The sequence below is a fragment of the Lichenostomus cassidix genome, chromosome 1 (assembly GCF_008360975.1).
Source record: "Lichenostomus cassidix isolate B80296 chromosome 1, HeHo_3.0, whole genome shotgun sequence".
NCBI lineage: Eukaryota > Metazoa > Chordata > Aves > Passeriformes > Meliphagidae > Lichenostomus > Lichenostomus cassidix.
Genome location: NC_139479.1, coordinates 12,526,614 through 12,554,548, shown reverse-complemented (window position 1 = coordinate 12,554,548; position 27,935 = coordinate 12,526,614). Strand labels below are relative to the sequence as shown.

General features: G+C 37.9%; 1 protein-coding gene across 6 annotated transcripts in view; it reads left to right on the top strand.

Annotated features, from left to right (window-relative positions):
* POLA1 (DNA polymerase alpha 1, catalytic subunit) overlaps positions 1 to 27,935 on the top strand; it is a 183,029-nt gene that overhangs the window by 52,474 nt on the left and 102,620 nt on the right. For all 6 annotated transcript variants that reach the window (XM_085050135.1, XM_085050127.1, XM_085050113.1 and 3 more), the window contains exons 27-32: positions 13,571 to 13,603; positions 15,160 to 15,252; positions 17,742 to 17,947; positions 19,202 to 19,334; positions 20,865 to 20,996; positions 22,979 to 23,153. In XM_085050135.1, the coding sequence (XP_084906261.1) occupies positions 13,571 to 13,603; positions 15,160 to 15,252; positions 17,742 to 17,947; positions 19,202 to 19,334; positions 20,865 to 20,996; positions 22,979 to 23,153 (772 nt within the window). The remainder of the gene's footprint in view (positions 1 to 13,570; positions 13,604 to 15,159; positions 15,253 to 17,741; positions 17,948 to 19,201; positions 19,335 to 20,864; positions 20,997 to 22,978; positions 23,154 to 27,935) is intronic.

Genomic DNA, 27,935 nt, shown 5'->3' with positions numbered 1-27,935 from the left:
CACCTAATGCTTTTCGTGGGGGGAAAAACCATCTATGCTGAGGGCTGAAAATACAGGGCTTGGAGGAAAGATTAAGATTGTAATTTGGTGTTCTTGCTTTATGGTATGCTTGGCTGTCCCTCACAGTGTGTAAGTCCTTTGCAGTGCAGCCCTCATTGGTGTTTCAGAGTTGAGGCCAGTGGGGTGCTTCCTGTAGCCCATCATAAATTCCTGTCTCCGCAGCAGGAGCAGCAATTGGAGTATTTTTCTGAAGCTGCTTCTGCTCCAAGATACATCTGTTATTTTGGCAGAGCGGGGGTGAGGGACAGCTTATCTTAAAATGTAACCTCCTCCTTCCAAGTGTTCACTGGGAACTCCTGGCTTGGATTCATGGGACATCTATGTTTCTTGGATTTAGCTATGTCTGTTCTCCCTATAGGGAAGCACTAGGATGGAAGATCTGCCTTATAAGCCCATCAAATATTGCTTGTTGTTGAGATCAGATATAGTTTTCGTGAAATGCCATCCTTTGATAAGACAAGTAAAGACTTTGCTGTTTTTAATGCTTTTCCTGGATCATTGCTTTTTCAGTAGGCTTGACTCTGCCATGAGCCTCAAAATGATTTTCAGTCCATGTAAGTTAACCCAGTTTTTGAACACTCATTACTAGCCAGTATTTTTTATATTGTAATAATTCAGAATTTCTGCATTGGTAACAACTTTTGGTATTTTCTTTGAATATATGGACCATTTCCTTTTATTACCAAGATACTTGAAAAACTTCTTATGTCCTTGCAGGATCCTGTAGAAGTCTTTGGTCTTTCCCCCACCACCTTCTCCCCACCTTCTTTTGCTTATGATGTCTTCTGCAGCACAGTGGAAAGCCTTAGGAGAAAAGGATGCTTGAAGTATATGGAAATTAAAATGTTGAGTACAGAGACAGCAGATGTTCTCTCAAAGTACACAACATCTTTTGCAGAAGTCCCAACTGCACATGGTGTTGTGTTAGTGCTGAGGACTTTGTAACCTGGTGAAAGACAGGCCCATTGTAAATCACCAGCTTAGCCTGGAGATTTTGCTTTGCCATTGTTGAAAAATTACCTGCACATTGATTTTGTTTTAAAGCTTGAAAATTCAACCACCAGCAGCGTCGGCAAACCGTTTTCAAAATCACTCTAGAAGTCTGTATGCTACAGACTTTGTAAGTTGTTTTTATTGCTCAGCTTCCAGGCAATTTAAATATCTTTTCTCCTCTATCTAACCTGTTAAATTACCTCTCTCTGTTAGGGTGAGTGCACCTCATTTAGTCAGATGTTACTTAGTTGATGATAGGACTGCAAGCACATGTGGAAGAAAGTGGGGAACATGTTTTTTGCTTGATGTGAATGCCTCTTTGTCTTCTGTTTTCTCTTTCCTATGGTTACTGTTGGTCTGCCAGGTGTGCCTTTTTGAATGAAAATGAGAAACTTCTTTAGTGTAGAACTCTTACTGTGGTTGGGATGAGGCTCATTTGAAAAGCTTTGAAATTAGATGTTAATTACCTTTCTCTTCTACTGGATAATCTTCTGTACTTTAAAGAAATAAGGATAATCTTCTATACTTTAATCAAATAAATATTCAAATACTTTGAATTTGCCATATTTCAGCTTTTTGACAGTTTCTTATATAATAGATTGTAGGAGAACAAGTGCTCATGAAAAGGCAGAACTTAGGAAAAAAAAATCATATTTCAGGTGGATGGGATCTGTTATAATTAAATAGAATTAATCTGAACAATGATAAAGTGATGGTCAAGGAGAAAACTGTCAAGGTTCATGTCAGCACTTTATGATGGGAGATGCCAATATCATAAGGTTATAAGCCCGAGAAAGATGCAGTGAAGTCCATTCTAGATCATATTTTAGGGTAAGATTTTCATTAATCTTGGTCAAATTGTGGTTGGTTCTTGAGTTTGAATATTAAAGTGTGTATCTTCCTATAATTGTATGTATGCATAGGGTCAAAATAAATGTCCAGGTTTGTAAATACAAAGTACCTCCAGGGTACTGTGTCTCAGAAAAGAGCATGACCTGCAGAAGAGAACAGGTGTTCTCTTATCAGCCATCTTTCATGTGTATTTCCTGGGAAAATGCCTTAAGGTTTCTTGTTTCACAGCTTATGAACACTTACCAAAATTAGTGTTACCTATTTCAGAAAGCAGCAATATCTCTTCAGTGGCTTGGAGGTTGGTGGCCAGGCGTGTTTTGTTGGTTTTTTTAAATGCAGTGGAGTTCACGTATTTTTAATCTGTAAAAATTGCAATATTTCTGATTTTTTAATGGGCACTTGATATTCTTCAGCCCTCTCAAGGGAATATGTATGGGCTTTTTTCATGGTATTTGTGTCATTCTAATAATAGATTTTTTTGTGTGTGTTTGGTTTGGTTTTGTTTACTGAGGCGCATAGGAAGATCCATCTGAACATCAGGAAATGCTTTTTTACTGTGAGGGTGACTGAGCCCTGGCACAGCTCACCCAGAGAATGTGTGGAGTCTCCATTTTTGGAGATACTTGGTCTGGACATGGCCCTGGACAATCCAGGTGGCCCTGCTTGAGCTGGGGAGCTGGACCAGGTGACCTCCAGAGGTCCCTTCTCACCTCAGCCAGCCTGTGATTTTGCAATTAAGTCTATTTCTTTTTTCCTAATTCAAACTAGGCCTTAGAACATCAGCAAATTCTTACAGGGATTTTTATTCCAACAGCATATCCCTATCTTTGCTTCTGTTTTGGGGGTTGGTTTGTTTGTTTGTTATTTTAGGCACCTGTAGTTATCCAAGGGCATTAGAAAGGAGCTTAGCAACATTTGTATCTGTAATAGCAGTGGATGAAATCAAGCCCCTGTCCACCAGTGCTTGTGGTTGGATTATTATGTTGGCACTAAAACTCAGGGCCCTGCAGGTCTCATTTCAGATATAATTCTAATGAGGATATTGAATGACTGGTGTGACAATAATGTAAATCAGTGCTGGTGCCTTCTACTTTAACTGAAAAATGAGAGCAAAAGAGAGCTTTGAAAGAAGGCATATGAGTGAAAGCTGAGTTTTTTAACAATTCAAACTCCTGTAATAAGAAGTAGGAAAGCTTATTAGCTATGTTTTTAGATTAAACAAAACCTTTAGGTTGTGATATTCTTTCTTTAACAGAATTTGTGGGATGAAGAATTTAAATGAAAATTTTTAAAGTCGAAGATTGATTGAGTTAAAGTATGTAGCACGAAATCAGTCCTGTCAAATTGTAGGGAAATAAGTGAGACATTTATAAACATTGTTAATGTTTTAGAAATCTGGTTTTGTGCAAATGTATTTTGAATTCTTTACAAATGAGATAACAGTAGGTCTAAATGACAAATTAAAGATTTAAAAAATAATCAGCATGCCTCTCTTGTAGTAATGGATTTATGGAGGTAGCATGCTTAAGTTGCATTTGTAATTAAGGTTTTTCCATCATTAGAATAGAAATGTATTCCTGTTGAGCAGTATCTTTTTATGTGAATTATGTGGATTGAATGAGTGGCAAAACTCCACTACTTTAATCTGTTATGTGGCTAAAAGTCAGTATTTGGATTGGATTCCTAGAGGGTCATGCTGAAAGGTTAAATACATTTGTCTGTTTTCTTAGTCTTCAAATTTCCATATTCTTTACAAGTAACAAACAAATCCATGTCCTGTGGGATTGTACAATGACAGCTTAGCAACTTGGCTTCATTACTAATGAAGCCGTACTGCTGTTAATTTCAAAACTCTAAATACTGAAATGGGGGGGCTGTACGTGGAGTGCTTAAAAACAGACTAATGCATAAAAGAAACTTCTGGAATTGTAATTTCTTTGCATAAATTCGTAGTCCTGAAAAATTTAACTGTATGCATTGATAAGCATCTAACTTTGTTCTGATTTTAAAAGCAGTGCAAGTGTTGTGGGTTATGAGACAGACTACAAATGGTATTAAAAATGCCTACACTACAATTTCAGGTAATTGACCCAAGTGACCATTAGCTGGTGAAATCCTGAAGGCTGATAATAAGGTGGTCCCTTTCAGGAATTTGCTTTTGCATGAAGCTCAGCTTTTCTCAATTGGAGTACTCCCAAAACTGTGTCATGGAACATGTTTTTCTTTCTGCAGGAGCTCTATGGCATCAAATATGGTTCCCATCCTTAGCACTTTAAGTGATTATGATATATATGGTATGGTGAATGTCTGTGGATAGGCCATAGCTTCCATTGACATGGACCCTTTTTTTCCCAGAACATCCCTACAGGAAAAATCTGGAAGGTGAAGTTGCCCCAACCCACCTTACAGTTCCTATTACTGACTTAGAGTTGCAAGCCCTATTTAACAAGCAATTTAGGATTGTGAACTAGTAATTTTCTTTTGTAGTTAGTTTAAAAATAGCTGAAAAGCTTAAATGACCCTTTTTAAAATAAAAGTTATTTCTACATTATACATCTTACAATTGTTTGGTAGGCTAGTAGATTTTATTTCTGACATGCCTTGTAAATGCTTGCTTTGCTCTAGCAGAGTCTTTCATGTCCTGAGGAACTCTGTCTTGGGCTTTGGTTGATTGTTGGTTTTTTTTGTCAGACATATCTAGGGAATAAAAGAAGCTCATTTTTAAGATATAATCTAGAAAGACTGTGTCTGACTCTGACAGTCTGTCAGGAGCTCTTTCCATCTGTGTCCAATCCAGCTTCATCATGTGCTGTAAAGAGGTCACACTGAACAAATCAGAAAGATGACTGAGACTTCATGCTGTTAGCCATGCATGTTCCTCATCATAGTTTCAAATCTTTGGAGCAATCACTAGGTCCTGCCTGAAGCAGGAAACGTTAGGTGTGCCATGTAGAGCTGAAACTGTTCTATAGAATCACAGGAAATGCTGAATTGGAAGGGATCCATCAGGATCATCAAGTCCAACTCCTTGCCCTGTGCAGGTCACCCCAAGAGTCACACCATGTGCCTGAGAGCATTGTCCAAATGCTGCTTGAGCTCTCTCAGGCTTGGTGCTGTGACCACTGCCCTGGGGAGCCTCTTCCAGTGCCCAACCACCCTCTGGGTGAAAAATATTTTCCTGATATCCAACCTAACCCTCCCTTGGCACAGCTTCAGGCCATTCCCTCAGGTCCTGTCACTGTCACCACAGAGCAGAGCTCAGTGCCTGTCCCTCCTCTGCCCCTCACGAGGAAGTTGTAACTGCAGTGAGGTCTCCCTCAGTCTCTTCCAGGCTGAACAGACCAAGTTCACCCTCAGTGACTTCTTACAAGGTTTTTTCGTTCCTGGCACCACCTAAGAAGGCTTTTACCACACTGCTAAAAGAGATGAGAAATCTGCACCCTGAGCTATGTCTGAAGGCTTGGAGGAAGTAACCTAACAAAAGATGGGCTTGTGGGACTGAAGATTTAGATGCAAAATAAGAGTGTGGCAGGGAGTGATGTTCCATGCTGACAGCAGAGAGAAGTCCGTAAACATTTGTAAAATAACCTGCAAGTAACATATTGTGAAAACATATAATTATTTTTCATTATTACTCTGAGGGTAAATGAAAAATTAAAATAGAGCTGAGTTTTTTTTAAGTACAGTTGTGAACCCTCTAGGCATTCATATGCACCTGTCTCTTACCTTTTGCATTTGAGTAACTTGGGTGGAACCTTGAACATCCCAGTATAGGTGGGAAAGCTGAATGCACAGGAACTTCTCCCTCCTTAGTCAGAGAGGCTCACAGTCTGACAGATCTAAAACAGGTTATTTTGGAGTATCTCAGAATGGTTCTTTTCTTCAGAGTAGAGAGATGACCTAGGAAGTGCAAAAGCTTAGTCTGTAGCACTGTCCTGGAGACACTCCCTTGTTCCCATGGATATGCTCAAAGAGTAACCCTTGGTTACATGGTCCTTGCTGCTCACTGCATATCCCACCCTTTGCTTGCCATCATGAACATGCACTCCTGCCCCTTCAGTCCTGGTTCAAGGCTTTCCTTACCAGTCTGGGAAGCCTCTGGCACAGATAATTTTGCCCCATTTAGGCAAATGGATCCTTCCTTATCCAAGAAGTTCTTGGTGCTGACACCAGCTGCAACCATGGAGGGTGAATAAGTATTGTTTAACTCTATAAAAACACCTGTCGTGTTGTCTAAATATATCTAATTTAATGAAACAAAATTATATGCTTTATGGAAATCCTGCATGACATTTAAGAAATTAGGTAAGAGAACTTTCTTTGGAGGCTAATTAGAGGCTGAAATACATTTCTGAATTTGAATAAATGCTGCTTTGATAGACAATCACTTAGTCATAATGAAAGAACAGTTTAGTTTTAAAGCTGTTCTAACCACTTATAAAGATTTTTTGATGGACACAACATCCACACACAATCTATTCATTACCAAGAGTAGCATGTCCTCTCGTCTTCTATAAAATGTCAGGATCGTTTTCTGTGGATAGTGCCTGCATCTAGTCAGGGATTGCCTTGTTCTGTCCAGTGTAGCTATTGCAAAATGCCTATGGTTCTTCAGGAAAAAGGTTGTATTGTTCAGTAGAAGGCTTTTTACTTTTGAGAATACTCATCAGGTAGCAAGTGTGTTCTGCATCTGTTTCTCCCTTTAGTACTTGCTTGTCTTCTCCCAGGCTGTCCTTTTTCTTCAAGGACACAACTTGTGGTTTTGTTACGTAAAAGATGCTGACCAGGAGAACATTAGAAAAGTTTTAAATCCTGTTTTCTGCTTTTTATTAAAAAAAAAAAAAAACAAACTAGAAACAAAGTGGGAGGAAGATTTGATTCTCAGGGAGTTTGTTGTCATCTCGGATAGTGCACTGAATTTATCTACTGCTTAAAAATGTTTTGGTCTTTGGAATATTAGTTTTATTCCCTTTTCAAGTTTACAGACATACTTGATGTTTTTGAAAAACTGTCTTCTCCACACACTGCCTGATTTCTCCAGGGCTTCTAGTTATGTGGCTATGAGAGTAACTTTTCTTGGAGATGGGACAATAATTCCCTTTCTGTCACTTCAAGATTGAGAGACTTCCTTATATGTTTGAAAGATAACTTTTAGCATTGTAATTTTAAACCTGATGTGGAGAATGATATAGTTATTTTTGCTGCTCTGGAATAGATTTTGCAGTTACTCAGAGGAAAATTTCTGTGCTCTGGTTTAAAGCTTGACTGGGTTCTGACTTGTCTGACTAAACAGGAAACCTTGGTTTACAAGTAATTAATTTCAATTATTTACTGTTCTTTTCATTTTTTTCAGTGAAAGCCTGATTATCTTTTGCTGAATGTGTTAAACTTGTTCAGTTTGGGAAACAAAGCAAAGATTTCCTGTCTAAATGTTTGTTCATTCCACTGAAACAAATGCAGTTGTTTTCTCTAAGGAGAATATACTTGTCTATATGCATTTAAATATTGAATAACTTAACACATGTTTTGGTTTTATTAGGAAACAGTAGATGATGCTTGTCGTATTCTGGCTTAATTAGAAGTGGTTTTAGTTGTGATTTGTGATACAGTTAGCTTTTGATACAGTTGCAGTTGTCTTATTAGGCAAAGCTAACTTTGCATCTTACAGTTAAGTTTGAGCATAGATTTATTTAATGCTTTGGAATAAAAAAAAATCATAGAAGCTAATGAGCCAAAATTTGTTTTAGTACCACATTCTTCAAGGGGTTTTAGATGCTGTGGATCTTGTTTCTTCCAGAAGTGAAACAGGGGTCCCTGTGCCTTTATTTGTTGTAGGTGTTCAGTTTTGAACGAGTTGGAAAGAAAGTAACTCCCTGGGTGGGCTGTGAGCCCTGGTGCTTCTCTAGGAACTGTCGCTGTGTTTGGTTTCTCTGGAGGGTTAGGAGGTGCCTGGGCTGTACTGACATTTTTCACAGCTAGTTATCGCATGGACATTGTATTCCCACTGCTTCTGGGAACACAGAACACTTCTGGGAAGTGGGGTCAGAGCCAGGTCAGTTACCTTCTATGCACTCAAGTGATCAACTTCATTGTTGAGCATTCTGTTTCTCTGTTTCCAAGACTGTAAAATCATTTCCAACACAGAAGTTTTTGTGTGGACTTTTGTTTGGGTTTTGGTTTTTTTTTGGGGGGGGGAGTGTTTGTTTTGGTTTGGTTTTTTTTTTTTTCAGTTTTACTTTCATTCAGTGCTTTTGAGAGTATGTTTCATTGTTCTTTCTTTCATCCTAAAACCAAAATAACCCTTTCCAAAATAGGCAAAATTTGCTTTAGTTTAGCATGGTTTGTGATATATTTTGTAGAAAACCTGATAATTTTACACTATAATAAGAAATTAATTCCTGTTCTCCCATTCTTTTGAGGAAAGCTCACCACAAATACTTGAAATAGAAGTACTGTAGAATTTTAAGGCTATAATTGTTTCTGGCACCAAGGGAACATTGTCTTCAAATTGTAATTTGATTCGCATCATCATCTGTGTTTTACTGTCACCTTTGCATTCCTTGTCAAAATGTGACAAAGGTACACATGACTTTTTTTGTGTTCAGCACGTTTCTGTTGCTGCTTTTTTTGGTGTGTTTTCTGTTGTTTGTGAGGCAAAAGATTCTGCCTTTTGTTGGCATGCAAGCACATGTCACTGGATCTTTGTGTACACTGCTTCAGCCCGTGGAACCATTCTCCCTTTGGTTCTGGTGCTCCAGCCAATACTGGTTTTATACACAGAAGCTGTAAAAATTTTATTTCTGTCTGTCAGCTTTGCTGGGTGGAGTGTGAACAGTTAACTTCAGCATTTCTGAAGAAAAACAAAAACAACATGGAAGGGAAAACTTTGGCAGTGTGGGGTGTATTTCTGATGCTGTTAATGTTTCATAAAAGTGTACATTTTGAAGAAATGTAACTTTGAATGTATTGTCTGAGTACAGCAAATACTCAGTAAAAAGCTTTTTGAAACAAACTTATTTATTAACTACTTCAATCTGATCACTCAAACTTTTCTAAATCAAGTCCATTGTCTGATAAAAAGACTAAATTGTAATTCTCCCTTCTTTGTGGCAAATGAGGCCTCCCTCTTTCTTTCACTTATGCTTAGGGCATATGTGCCTTTTTGTCCAGCAAGCGAAACCTTTTTCAAAAATCTTCCTTAACAAAATCTTTTTGCAGCATCCTGTGGCTATGGTTTATCAGTGCTAAAGTCTACTTAAGACAAAATCCTAGCAAAGCCAATAAATAGATTGCAAAAATTCAGAGGTTCAGAAATACTTCTTATTTAGATTAGTGAGTGATGTTACTGGAACACAGTTTTTCCAGCCCATTTATTCCTCTGTGCCATGGAAAGGAGTAGCTAATATGAATTACTAAAGCAGGTGGCAGAATTATTTTCTTACTGTATAATTGCAGAAGTAAACAAGTGAGGTGGAAAAATATATCAGATTTACTCTAGATAACTACAGATAGTTTTCCAAAATACAGGTTTTTCTAGGGTCTTATGGCTGCTTGTTTTTCTCCTTGTGCAGAGTGAATGCACAAACAGTGTGGATTTTGGTTTTTCTTTTTATTTTCTTTTTATTTTCTAGGGTATGCCTCTCTGGGACAATGTTTTTGTAATGACTGTGCTCATTCTTTCCAGTCTGCTCTTAAGTCTTCTTTTCTGTTCCTTCATGTTTGTGATCCCAGGATTCTGCAGAAAATGTTTGTTGTCATGAGAAATCTTTTTATCAGCCTGTTAGTTTAGTATCCTGTCTCATTGGGTTTTAACTCTGGTATTTTAGCTTGTTTCCACAGAAGCATCCTCTCATCAGAAGGTACTCTTTAGAGGTTTTTAAATACGGAATCTTTAAAAATACTTGATCTAATAAATAATAATAAATTTGTTCTTTATTTTTAATCATCCCCTGTCTTAAATCACAACCTCATTTAATTAAGTAATTAGTAATTTGGGGTAGGATTAGGACAGAGAATTTTGCAGTTTGATGACTGCTTGTCTACAATTACAGTCTTTCAGTTTATATTGACTTGCAGTTCATGGGTGAGAGAATGTGTGTTGCTAGTCTTGTTTTTACAAGAAAAAAGTTAAAAGAATTTCACAGATGTTTACTGTGCTGAGAAGTTCACAGGTTTTTAGAAGTATATGTTTGCTGAGGGGAGGGGGCATGGCTGTACAGATGGGTTGCCAGGCAATTAATTCTTCCTACTTGGATTGCCTGCAATAGGGGACAATCCAGCTCTCATAAGCAGTGCATTATTATTTGCAAAAGGAAACTACCCAATACCATTTTTCCTATTCTCTTCCTTCTTTCTTCTGTCTTCCCACCTCCCTTCCTCTGCTGTGCATTTCTGAGAAACTGCTCAAGATTGATATGATAGCAGAGCTGTCATTCTCTTGAACAAAAAAAAAAAAAGGTCACTTTTATTCTAGGTATTTTAATAGAGTCCCATTAAGGATGTATTGCTGACTGAAATATTGGCATGAAGGGCTCTCACTGAGCTGAGCCCAGGAATTAAGAAGTCAGGAAATGGGCTGCTGCATTGCTAAAGAACCTTGTGTGACACAGTATCTCCTGATTGGGGGGATCATTACTGCTATTATGACTCGACTTGCGTAGGAATTTTAAATTTCATCTGAATGTCAGTAATAACCCTCTTAGCAAATTATCCTGAATAAAATCACGAAGGCATTTTATATAATAGGTGTTGAATTACTGGATAGATTTGCTAATTAAATACTCTTTGTTCTGCTGCAGTTGACATTACAGGGTAAGATCTTGAACAATTATTCTCAACAGCTGTACTTTGTTAAGGGAAAAATTAACTACAAAGTTTATTTTTTTTCTACACTTGAAATTGGCAGATTTTTGAAATGTGCTTGAAAAAATTCCATCATCCAATTGGTAATGAGAGGATAAATATGCAGGTGTTGCTGTGAAATCAGATAACTACTGACTGCCTTATTAATGAATTTAGCAATACTTTATAACCTTCTGTTTTGTAGCTGTTGGCACTTAAAAGTGATCTCCTGTCAGAATGGGTGGCACTAGCATATGCCAGTCACTTGATGAAGCCAACTCGTCTGTGACCCTCTTGTTGTGATTACCTACACCCACTGCTGTCGTCAGGGACAATTGAGGAATGGTTTTTGCACAGCCAGATAATTTTTTTAATAGGGGGTATTCCTTTTTTTTTTTTTTTTTTTTTTTTTTTTTTTAGAAAAGTTATCTTTCTCATTATTAATAGATAGAATTATTTCAGAGAGTGAAGTAGAAAATGCCAGAGTTTATCAAGGGAAAAATGATAGGCCTTCCTTTCTTTTAAATGTAGACTCTTCCTTTCTGTTCAATTTTTCAGTTTTGTTTCAGGGACTCCTGTTTGCTTTTGGAGTACTAAGAGAGAGGTATAACCTTTCTCTGTAGGAGTTAGCTAATAAGTGAGAGGAAGGGTTGTGGGATGGTGAATATGTTGGAATTTTGACTACTTTATATGAAATTTGATATCATGTACCAGTGATATGTCTTTAGAATAATTTCAATACTCCATAGAAGGGTGGTGGGGTCGAATGTCTGAATCACTCACTAGGAGATGAATAGAAGTGGAAAACCTTTTTTAAAGCTTCCAATTAAAATTAAATTGTTTGTGTCTGATTTCAGCACTAAGTACAGCCTGGCAGGAATCTGCAGTTAAGGCTCACCATTTTCCTGTTCTGTAAAGAAGGCTGAGGACAGCTGAGCTTTCTGCAGTTTTAGGCTTCAGCACAGCATAGGCATCACATTGTCTGAGTGCCTAGTTTGCAGCATCAGTGGATGGTTTTTAAATCAACTGGATGTTTTGAACTTGACCCAGAGAGTGTAAATCCATGGATATCCATATGTGCTTGAGGAATAACCCTGATAAGGACATTCGTTGTGAGTCAGCTGTGTCAAAGTTACATCACAGTTTGGAACTGAACCTGTCCTTAAGTGCTTTCAGTGCATAATTGAAAACAAACTGAAAAAGCATCCTTCTTTCACTGTGGTTTCATGAAGGATCTGAAATACTAAAGACACTTGCCATGAGTGTTACAGGAAGGACAGTGTTGTCATCCTGTTTGTGTACTGTTATGTAGCACCTTTGTTTCAGAATTCCTTGGTGTGGTAGCTACAGTCAGCATCACAATAGTCAAGACTCTTGGCTTCATGATAGACTCTGAAAGTAATGAGATTTCCCTGAAGATGATCTTACTCCCATTAAGCATGGACAGCTCTTGCCTGTTTGTTCCTTTTCTTTCCTCGTCCTTGCTAGTTTCTAGTGCTCAGCTGCCTGTCACAGGCTTCTTGACTACAAGTCTTAATTCTACTTTTTGGCAAATGTGGCCAAGGAGTTTCGCAATTTAACATGTGAAAAATAATAAAACTGAGACTTGGCTACTAAATTTGATATGAGTTTTTGAAGTAGTATGTTGCCTGACTACGTTTAGAGTTCTAAATTGTTTGGATTCACCTAACAGACTCTGATCTGTCATTGCTGTAGCATGTGGTTCTGATTAATCCTCAACAAAATTTAAAGTATAAATATATCTGACTAGCAGGATTAGCTGAAGAAGAACTGAGGTTTATGCTGAGTGGCAATGGAAAGGACTGAAACCTGGGAAGTGGAATCTGGAGCTGTGTGCCAGAGCACCAGGATGTTGATAAGTAGGAAATGGGGAGTACAGTGGAACCATGGCCAAGTGACTGAAGGAATGGACCAGATGTTGGTTCTCAGGCAGCTGTGCAGAATTCACCAAGCTCCTCCTGCTGCTGCAACTACAAATTTTTTCATTAAGCTCATTTGATTGTCCCTTTTTTGTGCTACAGCTGTACTTGTGACTTCAGATGGTGTGCTCTCCCCACCCTCCACTGTGGTTACAGTTAGAGATGGAAGCAGGACCCTAGTCACATGAGGTGTCTGTAGCTATTTCTCAGGTTCAGAGAGGTGCTATTTAGAGCATTTGGGGAACTGGGGATGCACTCTTGGCTTAGAAATGAGCCTGGTTACACACAGATTTGCCTATTGAATCAACATCTGTATCCTGTCTTTATCCCAGCTCCTTGTCCCAGTTCTGGTTTCCGTAAAGAGTTTGCTTTTTGATGACCCATTTTGAGATTCTTACAAGAGTAATCAACCTTTTGACTAAGTCTTGTTAAGTGAGCACCATCCAGACTGGACTGAATAAGAGAGGATGCTTTTGGGAAAAAATTCAATGGCTTCAAGAGATCGGATGATGGATATGAAGGCGACAACTGACCTAAATTACTGAAAGAGACTTAATTCTAGCACTTGCTGATTGAGTTGTGTTTAAGCCATTTGATTCAGTGTTCTTTTTTCCCCTAAGGTAGAATGTGTGCATGCACATGCAATTTTGAGATTTGTTTTAATCTTGTTTTAGGGGAGTTAATAATAGCATTAATACAAGGTCAAACGAGAATTTACTCATGTAATAGGAGTATTGAGGTGACTGTGTGTTGCCAGGAGAGAGGTGGTTTGCTTTGTTTTGAAAGGTGAGAGCATTTGGAGTTAGCAACCTAATGGATATGTTTGCATGTGTTAGCCTGTAATTATATCATACACTAATCTTTGATTATTTTTTTTATTTCAGATTTTGATGCATACCAAGGAGATGGTGCAGAAGGTAATGCTGAGCATTTTCATTAAACAACAACACTTAAAGAGCACACCTGGTGAAATTTTTTTATTCCAAGAGAACTGTAACCCAAACAGACCTGAAATCACATCTTAGGATGCCTGGTTTACAAATGTAATCCTTCCTGATGGATTATAGCTTTTTTCTTTTCCTACCACAGATATGATCTGGACCCTGCTTGAAGCCTATGTGGGACTGTTTCAAGCAAATTAGCAACAGTGCTAATTAGAGTTTACTCACAGACCTGTTACACCATGTGTTCTAGTGGTTTATTATGGTTTATTTTTTGGCATCCTTTAAAGTCTGTCATGGGGTGGTTTTTTGACTCTGTGGAGTGTAACATGGACATAGCCATGTTGCAGTTTTTACAGCTGCATTGATTTTCCACCACTGAAAATGTCAGGTTTTCAATTTGTTTTCAAATTAATATTATGCAATTCGGTGCATCTGCCAATTTTTTTGTTGTTGTTGTTGTGACATTTACTGGGGTTGGCAATTTTTCTTTTCACCTTTTTTCTTGCTATGCCTTTTATATGTACCTCAGGCTTTTTATGTTCCTCAGTTGGTCTAGAATTTGCTCCATTATCCCAGTGTATAATGGAAGTATGGCTGGTGTTTGAATACAGTCTTCTCCAAGCAGTGCATTTAAATTGTAGCAAGAATCAGAATCAGAAGTGATGTGAAGGGCAGAGTGTCAGTCAAAGAGAAGGGGTTCAGTAAATGTTAGTGTTCATCTCTGGGTGGAGTTATTCAATAGTTCAACCTGAGAAGATAAAACTTGTGGGTCATAGTAGCTTGATTCTTATCCAAAAGGAGCATTCCCTGAAAGATCTGCCCAAGGGAGGATGAGCACAGGTGGTTGGATTACAAGAGAAGTTAAAAGACTGGAGTGGGAAGATGGAAATATGAAGCATAATCTGAAAAAGTGTAAGAAGAGCAGCCTAATCTGAACAGTGCTGTGGGATTCTCAGTTACTGTCATCCACTAGCCAATGCTTTCACTAGATTTGTTTGAAATAGAGAATCTAGGTATTTTTTTCTCTTTTGGTTTCTTTTTCCAATAGTATTGTGATGGCTGTGAATGGGATGGGATACCTGCCTGTGGTATTACCTTTCAAACACTTTGGCTAAATGCCTTGTCTGAATTTGTCCAGCAGTCTTTGAGTAGAAATGATCTTCTTGAGCCTCGCACTCCAAAGTTATTTCTGATCAGAGTTCCTGCTGTTTCTCAAGATCAGACTTGTTCACTGACTTATTTTTCTAGTATTCACTTAGTAAAATTTTATCTACTTCTATTACGTACACAACTGGGTCATGGTTTTTTAACATATCAGCAGCTTAAGTTTCTTTATTCTCTTTAAATTCAAATATGTTATAATGAAATGTACAGGCTTATCAGTAAAAAAATTATTTTACATTTTCCTGCTTTTTAATGTTTAAGGGATAGTAAATATATAATGATATTTTTGAACCTTGAACATTATGTGGGACTTGTAGAATATGGATTGGTTCTCTTTAGTTTTCAAAGCAATTTTTTTCACTTAGATGAACCTTGAAGTGATTTATGGTGACACAGATTCCATTATGATAAACACTAATAGCACCAATTTGGATGAGGTCTTCAAGCTGGGGAATAAGGTAAGGATTTTTTTTTTTTAAAGCTGTCCTGCATAAGTCTGTGTTGTTACTCTGAGTGCAGTAGATGATATTGAGAGGACTCTGTGACATAAGAAGAGAATATGCCATAAGAAAGAACTTCACAATGTATGGAATCTATGAATTAGTAAGATCTCAGAGTGTTCTTTTTCGGGTGCAGCTATTCTGTGCATCTTTAAAAGTGATTAAATTAAATTAAACATTTCATTGCATAACAAGATTTTTATACCAATCCTAAGGTAACAGGAGATTCTCAATATTTGAAACTTGTAAAAGGGAATAAACTTATATCTGTAAACCAGAACAATCTAGCCTAGCATCAAAATTGCAGAAGTTGGGGCTTTCAGTATTCTCTCTGTGGCAGAAAAAAGGGATTAATATCTGTCTCATTTCATATGTTTCCTGTTTGTTTGTTTATTCCTCGAGAAAGTGACAGTTGCTTTTTTTGTAAACACTTCTGTAATTTACATTTGCCTTGTTTTGAGTAATTCCTATTAAAAAAATCAGGATAAAGAATTGTCTCTTTTGATGAAGAACACTCTTAAGAAATGTCACTGCTCCACTGCATAATAATTTTTTTCCCAAACTTTTATGTTCAGAGGAGAGGAATATTTACATTGCTTTCCCTAAACTTTTTCTTTAATGCAGACTGTATGGAAAGCACACAGATTTAATACAAACAATTACAGTGAGAGCAGTTAGTGAGTGTACCCCTGTTCTGATGTAAAGTGTGAATTTATGGGCTTTCTTTAGCAATGAAGCATTCCTCCTAGAGATAATTTTGGGTTTTTGTTGGAGAAGATTCTCTCACATGCTTTCTGAATTTCCCCATCTAATGCATGTGTTCTCTCCCACCCTTAACCAGCCCTCCATTATTTATATCAATGCCCCCTGTAGTCATTACTCAGCAGAATTTATTTCTCACTTTCTGTGCATCCTTGTGAATCAGATTTGCCAGTACATTCAGTACTGACTGTGCTGTTGCTGGCTTTTGAGCACTTAATTATTATAATGTAAAAAGAGAAAGATTGAAAATACTTTAAAAATTGTGGAAAAACATTCGGAGGAATTATTTGACTGTTTTAACAAGGAAAACATGAACCTCTTGGCAAAATGGTTTTGCCTTATGTTCTTCAAAACTTAAAAATATGCAGGGCATATCAAAGTAATGGTAATTCCAGCAATAGGAAAACCAGAGATGTAAGTGAGAAAAATTAAGTACGCACATATGTATACACATAAATGGAAAGCTTTAAAGGAAAGTTTTGGTTAAAATGGTAATCTGGGTTTAAAGCTAGATAGAAAACCAGTGAGATTTTATGCTGAAGGTATCGTGATGGTAACTGTTAGATGGCAAAAGAATTTGAATCCATATCAAACCAAAGTGAGACATGAGAAAAGGATAGGCCATAGTTGGTATAAGGATAGTTCATGGTTGGTGGTTAAAATTTGACTAAGAATGAATATGGAGATCCTGAAAATCCACAGGGAAAGTAAGCTGGAGGGGAAAGAAAGTAAAGAATGGAACATGGAGACAGAACAGGACATCTGACATGCAGATACTCTGTTGAAAAACATAAAGTAAAAACATATGAAGAAATGAAAAAAGCAAGTGGGAAACTTTTAGCCAAGCCAGTAGATGGGTGAATGTCTACTGGAACCAAAGTTTGTTGTTGAAGGTTTTGAGCTGCTTTGAGCTGTTGCAATTCTGTCCCCTTAGAACAGAGGTAAGAGATACTTGGTACTATATTAACACAACATATCAAGTGCCATTTGAAGCTTTTGTGTATGGATAAAACACAGTCTGTGTGCAGAAAAACAGCACCTTTTCCTCTCAAAAAAATCAGGCTGTAGAGTAGGTAGGTGTATTGTCGGGGAGAGTAAAAGAAACACTTGCCTGCTTATGCTTGTTTTTCCTGAACATGCACACACAGAGCTCTGGTTTGCAGTCATAGTTCTTCTCCCCTCCCTGGTGTAGGGTGAGAGGGAGAAGAAAGAAAGGTGCCTTTGCAAGGTAGCTTTTCTGTAAGGCTATTTGCATTTTCTGTCTGTGTAACCATCTCTTGTCTTTGCCTGGCAAGTAGGTCCCTGCTGCGAAACCCCTTGTTTGCTTCATTTATGTGAGAGGTTAGATGGAGTAGCTGTCCTAGTAAAATGAGCTGGAGTCAGTTATCTCCAAGCTTGCTTCAATCCCATGTTTCTCTGCCTTGCTTAATTTTGTTAAGGAGTTAGATGTACCGAACTGTAGATACTGAAAAAGTCAATGGATGAGCCTTAATTTTACTAGTAGCTCATAGTTACTGCTGTGTAATTAATTAATTAATTATATCTGACCAGTCTTCAAAATGTGTATGCAAATACAGTGTGTAGTGTAACTTGTTTTAAAACTTTAACAATGCACTTAGAGATGGAAGTTAAATTTGTCCATAGTTCAATTGCTGCATTTGTTTTTAATGTTGGTGCATTTACAGATCAAAAATGAAGTGAACAAGCTCTACAAATTGTTGGAAATAGATATTGATGGAATTTTTAAGTCCTTGCTATTGTTAAAGAAGAAGAAATATGCTGCTCTGACTGTGGAACCAACAGGAGATGGGAAATACGTAACTAAACAAGAACTAAAAGGATTGGATATAGTCAGGAGAGACTGGTGTGATCTTGCAAAACAGACTGGAAAGTGAGTTTCTTTTTTTGTATTGTCTTCTTTCCTGTTTTAAACAATCCTTGATTTGTAATCCTTGATACTATGTGGCTGTTCTGTGAAGAGCACAGATTGGTAACTAACATCAGTGTTTGTGGGAAATGGTAAATGTTACCTGCTGACATCAGTAACAGGTTATACCTGTGCAAGTCCAAGTGTCTGCTAATTTCACTGTCTGGTGTTGTATCTGCTGTGGAAGCTGTGCTTCTGAGTTGTCACAGTGTTGTAAATGCCATTTAATAAACCAGAGCTGAAATCTTGTGAAGATGGTAGGTGCTGTCAGCATTTGGAGTTATAGGTTCTAGGTCAGATGTGTTTTTTCAAAGACAGATAAAGAAGCTGGTGGTCAGCACTTCTAGCACCTTTTAAAAAAGCTGGAAGTACAGTGGATGCAGCCTGAGGAGGTGAAACCTTTCCTCAAGACTGCTTCTCTTTCCTTTTGCAATGAGACTCCTTTGATACTTCATTATGATGGATACTGGATTGACTGTTTATTAATTGTCATTGTACACAGCATTTTAATGCTTTAATTCAGTAGAAGTAATACATTTAGCACCATAGAAAACTGGAGAGAGTGGAGAGGTGGTCATCTGGGAGCTGACTCACATGGTATACTGCCTCTTGAAAACTTAACTTAAGCAGCTCATGGTCCAAATGTATCCAAAACTGAATACTTTTTACATCTGTAAAAATACACCACACGCTTACTGTTCTTAAGACTTGCATTTTCTAAGAAAAGATGCATCATAATAGAAGCAAATTTTTCCAAGTTAGGAATGTATTAGTAATTAAAGCTATACAAATGTTGGAGAGTGTTCTTTAGTGACTAACTCTTCTGCAGCTGGCAGATCTTCCAACCACATTTTGCAGCAATAGGCAAGACTTTGCTTACTTGATATGTTCTCTTCTCCCCCATCTTAAGATACCTGCTGTGGAATAATAAATGGAAAAAATGTTGTGGGAGCAGAAAATAGAAAGTTGCACTCAACCATTCCAAATCACTATTTAACATTAGAACTATTTGCAATGATTTGCTTTTAGTAAAATAAGTAAATAAATAAAACACCACATGAAATAGCCTGGCAGATTTCTATAATTTTTTTCATCAGACTTCTTCTGTAGGCTCTTTAATTTCTAGCGATAATCTGGGGGAAGGGAGGATTTTGTCTTTTGTAATGGTTTTGCTGTGCATGTGCCAAGCTTTTCTTACTTTTTGTACTGTTTTTGCAGCTATGTAATTGGTCAGATTCTTTCTGATCAGCCCCGAGACATAATTGTGGAAAATATTCAAAGGCGACTTATAGAAATTGGCGAAAATGTGGTTAGTGGTCAGATCCCAGCAAATCAGTTTGAAATAAACAAGGTAAATGATCTCACAGCTCTTTTCTGTCTCAGAAAAACTTTACTGAATGTATTGACTACTGACAAAAATATTTTTAATCCTTATTATGCTGTGAAATAGCAGGAGTTTTATTTGGTACTCAGGAGATACTGCAACGATCCTACAATATGAGGGAAAAAAAAGCCTACTGGGTCTGGAGGCTGCAGAATAATAACTTTGTGTCTTGTCCCATCCTGCTGTTCACCATTCTCATTCTGTACTTTGTGAATGATGTGATGCTTTCAGGAGAAGTTTTCTCCTAAGTTGTTATTTTATATTTCAGGCTTGAAATGTATAAACTGAAGAATGCAATGGAAAAGAATCAAATATTCTGTTTTCTAGAAAACCCTCATAAAAGCTTACTGTTGTTAGTTTATTTCCCTAGAAAGCTCCGTAGGAAAAAAGCTAATAGTCATTTTGAGACCTCATGCAAGACTTCCCTGCAATAAGAAGTAAAATACTCTGCTTTATCTACAGTAGTTTTAGTAACAGCATTGTGGTTTTGTTTTTTTTTGGGAATCCTCAATGACAAAACCTGTATTTTTAACTTCAAAGGCTCCCCTTTTCTGTTTGGGGGGGGTGTTTCATCAATGAATTGGGTATTACATGCCCCTCTTGTGCTTCTCATAGAAGAGATTTATCAAATGTCCACCCAAAGTCTCTTTCTTTTGCCAGCTGGACATCTGTCTGCTCTGTAAGACTGTGTTAGTAAAGAAATGTGTTCAGGTTGTCATATGAGTGTACAGAAATCACTGGATTTTGTGGTTGACCTAAAAAAAGAATCTTCTGATGAAAATATTCTAAGAGAACTTAGTGTCCCAGTGAAAGATATATATATATAGAGCAAAATATTCACTTTAAATTCCTAAAGTTCCTCTGTTTTACTACATTAGAAAAAAATGTATTTATCTATTAAGTCAAATGTACAAGTTGTTTCTAAGACTCGGGATGACAGTAAGTATTTAAACGTAGCATTTTATTTTATTTAAAGATAAAACTCATTGTGGAATCTTAGTAGTGTGAGATACATGGAAATACTTAAGTTCAGTTGTATCCTCTTGCTACAGAGCTTGTTAAATACACTTAGGTACACAATATTCAGATTACTGTATGACCTCACCTGGAGCAGGAAAAAGAGGGTAATCTCTGGCTCTGTTCTTGTGTTTTGTATAATATTGTCATCCTCAATTTAGTTTAATTTTGAAACAACTGCGTTATGATCATAATTGCTTTGAACTCTAATGCATTTTTCAGCTGGTAATTGTAAAAATATCCTTTTATTATATTAATAACATTTATAAAGTTTGAAGGACTGGTACCTAGGGTTTAACATATGGCGAATAGGTTTGTTACAGTTTTTTCATCTTTCTTGTTTTGTGTTTCAGATGTACTTGTGAATAGTAGAAGGATGAAAATAGCTGCTATGTAATCTTGTCTTTTAAAGTTCTGAGCTGTCCACTGAAGAAATATACTTTTCTCACTATGTTTTTGTTTTCTCCTTTGATGTTTTAGGCATTGACAAAAGACCCCCAGGATTATCCTGACAAAAAAAGTTTGCCACATGTGCATGTTGCCATGTGGATAAACTCTCATGGAGGCCGAAAGGTGAAGGCAGGAGACACAGTGTCATATATCATTTGTCAGGTAAAAATGTCTTTCTTTATACCTAAATACGAGGTATTGTTTTGAGATATGACAAAGAAAACCAGCTCAGCTCCTGAGGGAAGATATGTTTTGGCATTTCTTTGTGGTGAGGTTGTCTTATATTTTAAAATAGTCAGCTTTCTGTAGTAAATTTAGTTTTATAGAACCATTGTGGTCAGCTCAGCAACTGTTTCCATGCAGAGGTTGGTAAAATTTCCCTGAATTCATTCATGTTTGGAACTAGAACTTACTTTCAAGAAAATGTCTAGTCTTCATTTTAAGCAGAAGAAAATTCTGGTGGTGAAGAACCTGTCTTTCGTGGAAAGCTAATTGGTGGTGGTGGTTAAACAGTGTCATTGTTATTTCCAGTCTCAACCAGTGTCTCTTCAATTCATAGTCACTGGATCTGGCAGTACCCCTGATGTATAGACTGGAAGATTTGAGCCACTTTCTGGTTTCAGGTGTTTATCCCATAAAAGCTTATGATTATTTCACAAATATATACCCCTCTTTGGTTCTGCTAATTTAAAAAAAAAAAAGTGTAGGTTGATTTAGATGGACCAAGGGATTTCTTAGGTTCAGCTGATCAACTTGACAATGTGACTTCTTCAGAGGACCACTATTCAGCTCCTTAATTATTTGAAAACTGAAAGATACTGTATTTGACTTAATTGAGAGCTCTTAGCCTGAGATCCCAAAGCTGCCAAGACTTTTGTGAGCTGGGCCACGGGTGCGGCTGAGCAGTGGCACAATGCAAGAGAAGAATATACTTGTTGAAAGAAGGGAGCTGAAGAAGTTGCATTGTAATTATTTTTGCAAAGCAGCTGGATGAGCTGAATAGGCCTAAATTAATTTTGTTCTGAATACTAAGTTGTCTGAAAGGAGTAGGAGGGACCAATGGCTTGCAGTTTGTCTTTATTAGTGATGGGTTTTCAGTCCATGGTTGCTGACCCTATTGAAACCAGTAGCTCATCTTGAATAAAAAAATGAAGGTGTCATGCATTAGTTTTACATTGCTAAAAAAAAAAAAAAAAAAGACAAAAAAAGAGGCTGTACTTAGCGAAAAACACAAGACAGTTGTGGTACTTCTCCCCACTCTGCCCCATCCCTATAAATGTTTACTTCTATTACGGAATCTTGGCAAAATACTGCTTTAGGGTCTGCTCTAAGATTTTTGACACACATTAAAAATTCCTAGTGAAGTTGAGGACTGGGAATCCAATTTGACAGATTTAAATGAGTTACATTTTCCAAAAGAGTACTGTCATCTTGGAGTTGATACTTAATGCCTCCATGTATATTGTTTTCAATTTAATTATTACCTTCCCAAATTGATTTATTCTCTCCTTATCTTCCTCTTTCAAATTGGAGAAGAATGTATATTTTAAACTCTTAGTGGTGTTTCTCTTTTGGCTTGAGATGTCACCATGTGTTTCTTTCAGTATTTGTGAATATTTTGGAATTTCTTCTTTCAAATTAACACTGTTGCCTCTGTTATTTATTCATATGCCAATGAGTGATGGTCCATTCTCTGACCATTCATTCTATTTGTTTCTTTATAGAATTAAAAAATATAAATTTCCTACCAAAATAGATATAGTTTTGACATCCACGACTTAGAATTTGCTTGTTGTGCAAAATGATAATGCTGGTTTAGTACAAAGTGAATCCAAAATGCATGCCCTCTGTGTATTTTTAACTGGGCTGATGGTTACAATGTGTTTTCATTGTGCATTTCAGAACTGACAGATGGGACTGTTTACTCTGTCTACTCTACTGATTTGCACGTGTAGACTGCAATAATACAAGCTGGTTTTGCATTCTTGAACTTGCTAGTTGATGCCAGCATCAGCAATGCAGTTTTTTTACTACTGCTGGATTTGTATTTGGATGCATAATAAATCAACCAAAAGAGTGTGTAACAATTTTGCATTAAAATAATGCATAATATTTCACACTTTGTTTCATGTCTCCTGTCCTAGGATGGATCAAATCTCAGTGCCAACCAGCGAGCATATGCCCCAGAACAGTTAAAAAAGCAAGAAAATCTTACAATTGATACTCAGTACTACCTGTCACAGCAAATACACCCAGTAGTTGCTAGAATATGTGAGCCCATAGAGGGAATTGATTCTGTTCTTATTGCAACATGGTTAGGTAAGTATTCTAAATTCAGTTTATTTAAAGAATTGCAAGATCCAAAGTGAGAGGTTTTAATGTATGTTTCTCAACAGAAATGGTTCCCCAGATCAGTGTTTTTACATTGAACAACAGCTTGTGTTACACAGCCTGTGGAAATCAGCGTGGACTTCTAGTGTATTTATGATTTCTGCAGAATAGCTTTTTTTCAAAGGTTTTCATTAACACGAACTTAATCTTACAATCTTTGTTCACAGTTTCAAAAACCTGCTTTTCAGAAATGACAGTACTATTGCATATCTTTGAGATTTTCTTAAGTTACTAAAGGAATTCTGGGGTGTGCATCCAAAACTAACATTTTTCCAGAGAGAAATGCTGGCATCTCTGGCATCTTCCCAGAGAAATAAATAGTCATAATTATAATGAAAGAATACAAATTTTTACTAGGATGTAAGTGGAGATTTGATTGCTAGAACTGACTTGGTGGATAATAGAAACATGAAACCTTAGTAACAGTTTTAACTGCTCCATACGAAGGAATTAAGTGGTCCCAGAACCAAGAAGTGCTGTCAAAAATATAACTAATGTTAATGATCCACAAAATTAACAGTTTTAATTCAAATGAGCAACAGGGAATTGCTCTTGTTAGAGTTGTTTTTTCTTTTAAAAGGATGTCTAATAATTAGAATTAGAGATTTTTTTTGCCCAGCTGTGATTGCCTCTTTCTTCTCTATTCCCTAGGCTTCTTACCTAGAAAAACTGAAAGGTTGAAAATTTGTTAACAGTTCTATTGGGTCTCTTTTCCTGAAAATGCTATGCTCTGTGTATTCCTTTTAGTGTTGTTTCCTCCGTAAAAGTGATTATCCAACAGACTTGATTGATCTACTTGATAAACAGGAATTTTGTGATTTATATCCCACATGTAGTTCGTTATTTTTAAAAGTGCTACTAAAGGACATGAAAATTTTGTTAGTTTTGCTGGCTATGAAATTCTTGACAAGACTGCCTTCTCTCTAGGGGAGCTTCTTGGAGAGTTGCACTGTGTCTGTTTGATAACCTGTTTATGCTGTGCCCATGTCTGCAGGAAGTTCAGACCTGCAGAAATTACTTTGTTCAGAATATTGGGATGCTCAGAGGAAGAGTTAGTCCTCAGCATTCTGTGTTTAGGTAAAGGCCAAGATCCAGGATTTGGTCACTTAAAACCACCTGATAAGTTTAGCCTCAGGACCCTTCACCTGTGTAACTGCATCTCTGTAGCTCCCTTAGTAACAGCAGATAAGCTTGCAGATTTTTCTTAAAAGGTGTGCGAGAAAGGTCCTCCCTTGTTTCTCAGAAGGGTGATGATGGCCATGAAGGATCTTAATCTCCCAAGACAATCCTTGCAATATGCATCTTTTTCCATCTCCATTTCTGAGTTGTTGGGGGAGGGGAGGGCCTTGAAGACAGAAATTTTGCTTGTTCTGAGTCAGCAAAGGTGTTTCTTGGGGGCATTTGATGTTGCCATGTGTCCTCAACAGCTCCCATGCTTTGAGGAGGTGTCAGCCCTGCTCCATACAAGCAGGCTGACCATACAAATCATCCTGTTTATTATGTGGCAAGGCCTTGGTATCCAACTTTCCCTTGATGTCAGAGCCGACTGTGTGGTATGCCTGACTGAAAAGGTCAAGCACTCTTGGTTAGGTTGAAGGGGTTTAAAATAGGCAGCAAACTGCAATTAGGTAAAAGACAGGAAGGATTTCTGAAGCTAGTTTATTTTATTTGGCAAAGATTGTTAGTCTTGTAGAGTTAAGCTCAAATTCAGAGCTTTTACTCACAACAGGTTAGATTTTCAGTAAAGACTGGCTCCCTTCAGACACCTAAATTAACTACCCAGATCTTAAGAACTCTGTGCCACTTGATAGCACCTACTGTTTGCAAATGCCTGTGCTGCTTTTTGCTCTCTAGTACGTTCCAGATGAAAATTTCTTTTATGGCGTGTAATAGCATCATGCAGCTGAGGGTTTATTAATAGTCCACAATTGTCAGTCTGCAAACCTGTATGTATCTTTTGCAGTCTTAGATCTGAAGTGTGTTCAGTTTGACCTTGCTGTACAGTTAAAATATTATCACCTTCTCTAGCTTTGTTTTCTTTGGAATGCTTAAATTGAGCTTGACAGTAAAGTCAGGTCTTTTTTCAAGACTTCTGCTCTGCTTAGTTTTTTATATACAGCACTTGATCAGAGTTGTGCATAAGTCATTGCAAGTTGAAGCTATATTACAGGGTTTTTTTAACAGTACTGGAGGCATAGTCAAGTGGTTTTCTTTCACAGAAATCAAAAATACTTTGCAAGATACAAAAGAGTACAAGGTACTTGAGTCCAGCTTGCTAAAACATGCAAATATGGAAACGGTTTACTGTTCTGTGATGCTAAGTTGGGCTTTTTTGCTTAGTATTTTCATCGTGACACACATCCAAATTCCTATTGTTTTTCCCATCTTGTTGCAAAAAGGCACGTTTCCTGGTTCTGAAGGAGAAAGATGGGTTCTGGAGGATATATAAGATTCATATCTGTGGACCAGAACTTTGTTGCATTATCATTTGTGTGTCTTCCTTTGCTGATCAGATTTATTGTGTTATGTGGAGTACATGTCTGTCCAGGGAGAGTGGTTGTAGGAAAAAGATCCTGGCTGCATGTTTAACATAATCTATAACAATGCATGTTCATAAGGTGAATGTTCCATGTCACTCTGCTAGTCTGAGTAGATAAAATTGAGCTCTGCTTGGCTTACATAAAAGTGATGAAAAGTTCTTTGTTCTATCTATGCTCAAAGCAAATAATTTTAAACAATTTTAGACACTGAATAACAGCTAATAATGCAACTTAAAATTTACAGAGAACCCTTAAAAATCATACTTATTCACGATGGAATGAAGTTGAAAACTGCCTTTGGTTTTGGAGCATTGTAGGAGGTTTGCCTAGCCTTTGAGAGATGGAAGTTCATTGTTCCTAAAAACAAGACCCTCATGGGCATACTGCTGCATTCACTCTTTGTCTTGAAGTTTCTGAGGAAAAGCAGTGGCAAGATGAGGATTGTTATGGTTTGTAAAACTAAATGAAGTGTGCAATCTGATCAGTTATATAATTTAATCAATCTGATCATCTTAAGTCTTGGAGACCTTACTTCATCCTAGAGATATCTATAGCTTTTAAACTGGAAGAACTCTGCGGCAGAGAAATTCTCTTAATGTATTTCAAATAAGTGGTTTTTGTTAATACATAAGTACTGCTCCTTGTCTCAAAGAAAAGTCACATCTTATTTGTATGTAACCAGAAAGATGCAGACATTAGAAAGTTGCAGACCAGAAAGAAGCAGGGTTATTTAACTGTGGGATTTTTGTAGCTGTTACTGAATAACATTATTTGCTTCAAATGATGAAAGTTGATAACTGCTGTCCTAGACTGTGTCACAATGTTCTGAGAGAGGTGTGTGCTGCTGCCTCACTGGGGGGTGTGCCCACTGGTGCTCTGCAGATTGCTTGGCATTTGGGCATTTCTTCGGAAGGCTGTCTGATCTTAGGGAGTCATTACTGGGTCCTGATGAGGCTTGTCATTAAGAGTATTTCCCACTACTGCTGCCTCCTTTGACACAGTGTCTCCGTGTTAGCTGCTCCTTATAAGGAAACCCACCAGCATCTTAAATATATTGTCTTCTCTTTTTTTTGCTTCTTGTTAGAGAGTTGTTTAATAGGTGCCTTTAATGCAGTGTTCAGCAGCTGCTCAGGTGGGGACTCTCCAGACAGAAACCAGCATGGTCGTGCTCTCCTTGTGGCATGCAGAACTTCAGATTCTGACTTCTTTATTGTTTCACCCACGTTAGGGAGTGAAGTGAAAGGACAGCGATGAAAATTAGGATTAAAGTCTTGACGAAACTTCATGGCAATATGATAGCGAGCCCTGGAATGTATGAACTTCATTTGTGCCCTGGCTGGGTGTTTTTGAGATACTCTAAACCTGCTCAGAAACTGAGAATAGCTAAAGCGCGTTGGGCGCTCTGAACGAATAAAAGGAACAGTTAGAACATGGATGAATAGAAGAAACAATCCCGATATGAATGAATAAAAGAACAATACCGATATTGTATCGGTACTGTAGGAACCCCCGGCCGGCCGCCCCGGCCCCGCGGCCCCGCTGCAGTGCGCGGCGCTGGCCGCGGGGTGGCAGCACCGGCTGCCGTTTGCTGCCTCCCTCACGGGGTCCCTGGGGAGAGGTGCGGGAGGAGCTCCCCGCCGCGCACCTGCGGCCGGAATGCTGCGGCACCCCGGGATCGGCACCCCGGGATCGGCACCCGGGATCAGCATCCCCGGGATCAGCATCCCCGGGATCAGGCCCCGGGATCAGCATCCCCGGGATCAGCATCCCCGGGATCAGCCCCCGGGAGCAGCATCCCCGGGATCAGCCCCCGGAATCAGCCCCCGGCCCCCGCACGGCTGCGGCGCCGCTGTGCCCGCGGGAGTGAGTGCGGGGGAAGGCCGTGCGCAGCCGAGCCGCCAGAAATGGTGCTTTTAAAATACTGCAACTGTTTGGTAAAAAAAATCTCTGGCGGTTTTTTAGGTTCTTGAGTGACCTGCTTTGCTTGCCGGTTAGGAAATGTTTTAATAGTTCTATTAAATAATTCAGGAGCAAGTCCCAGAAGTTAGTTGTATTAATTACTTTTGTCACGCTGCTTCCATCAGCACATTTGTGATGTTGTTTTGTCTGTGTCCAGCCTTGTAGTTTCGGTGAGGTGGGAAAGCTTACCTGCAGTGCAGGTAATTTAATA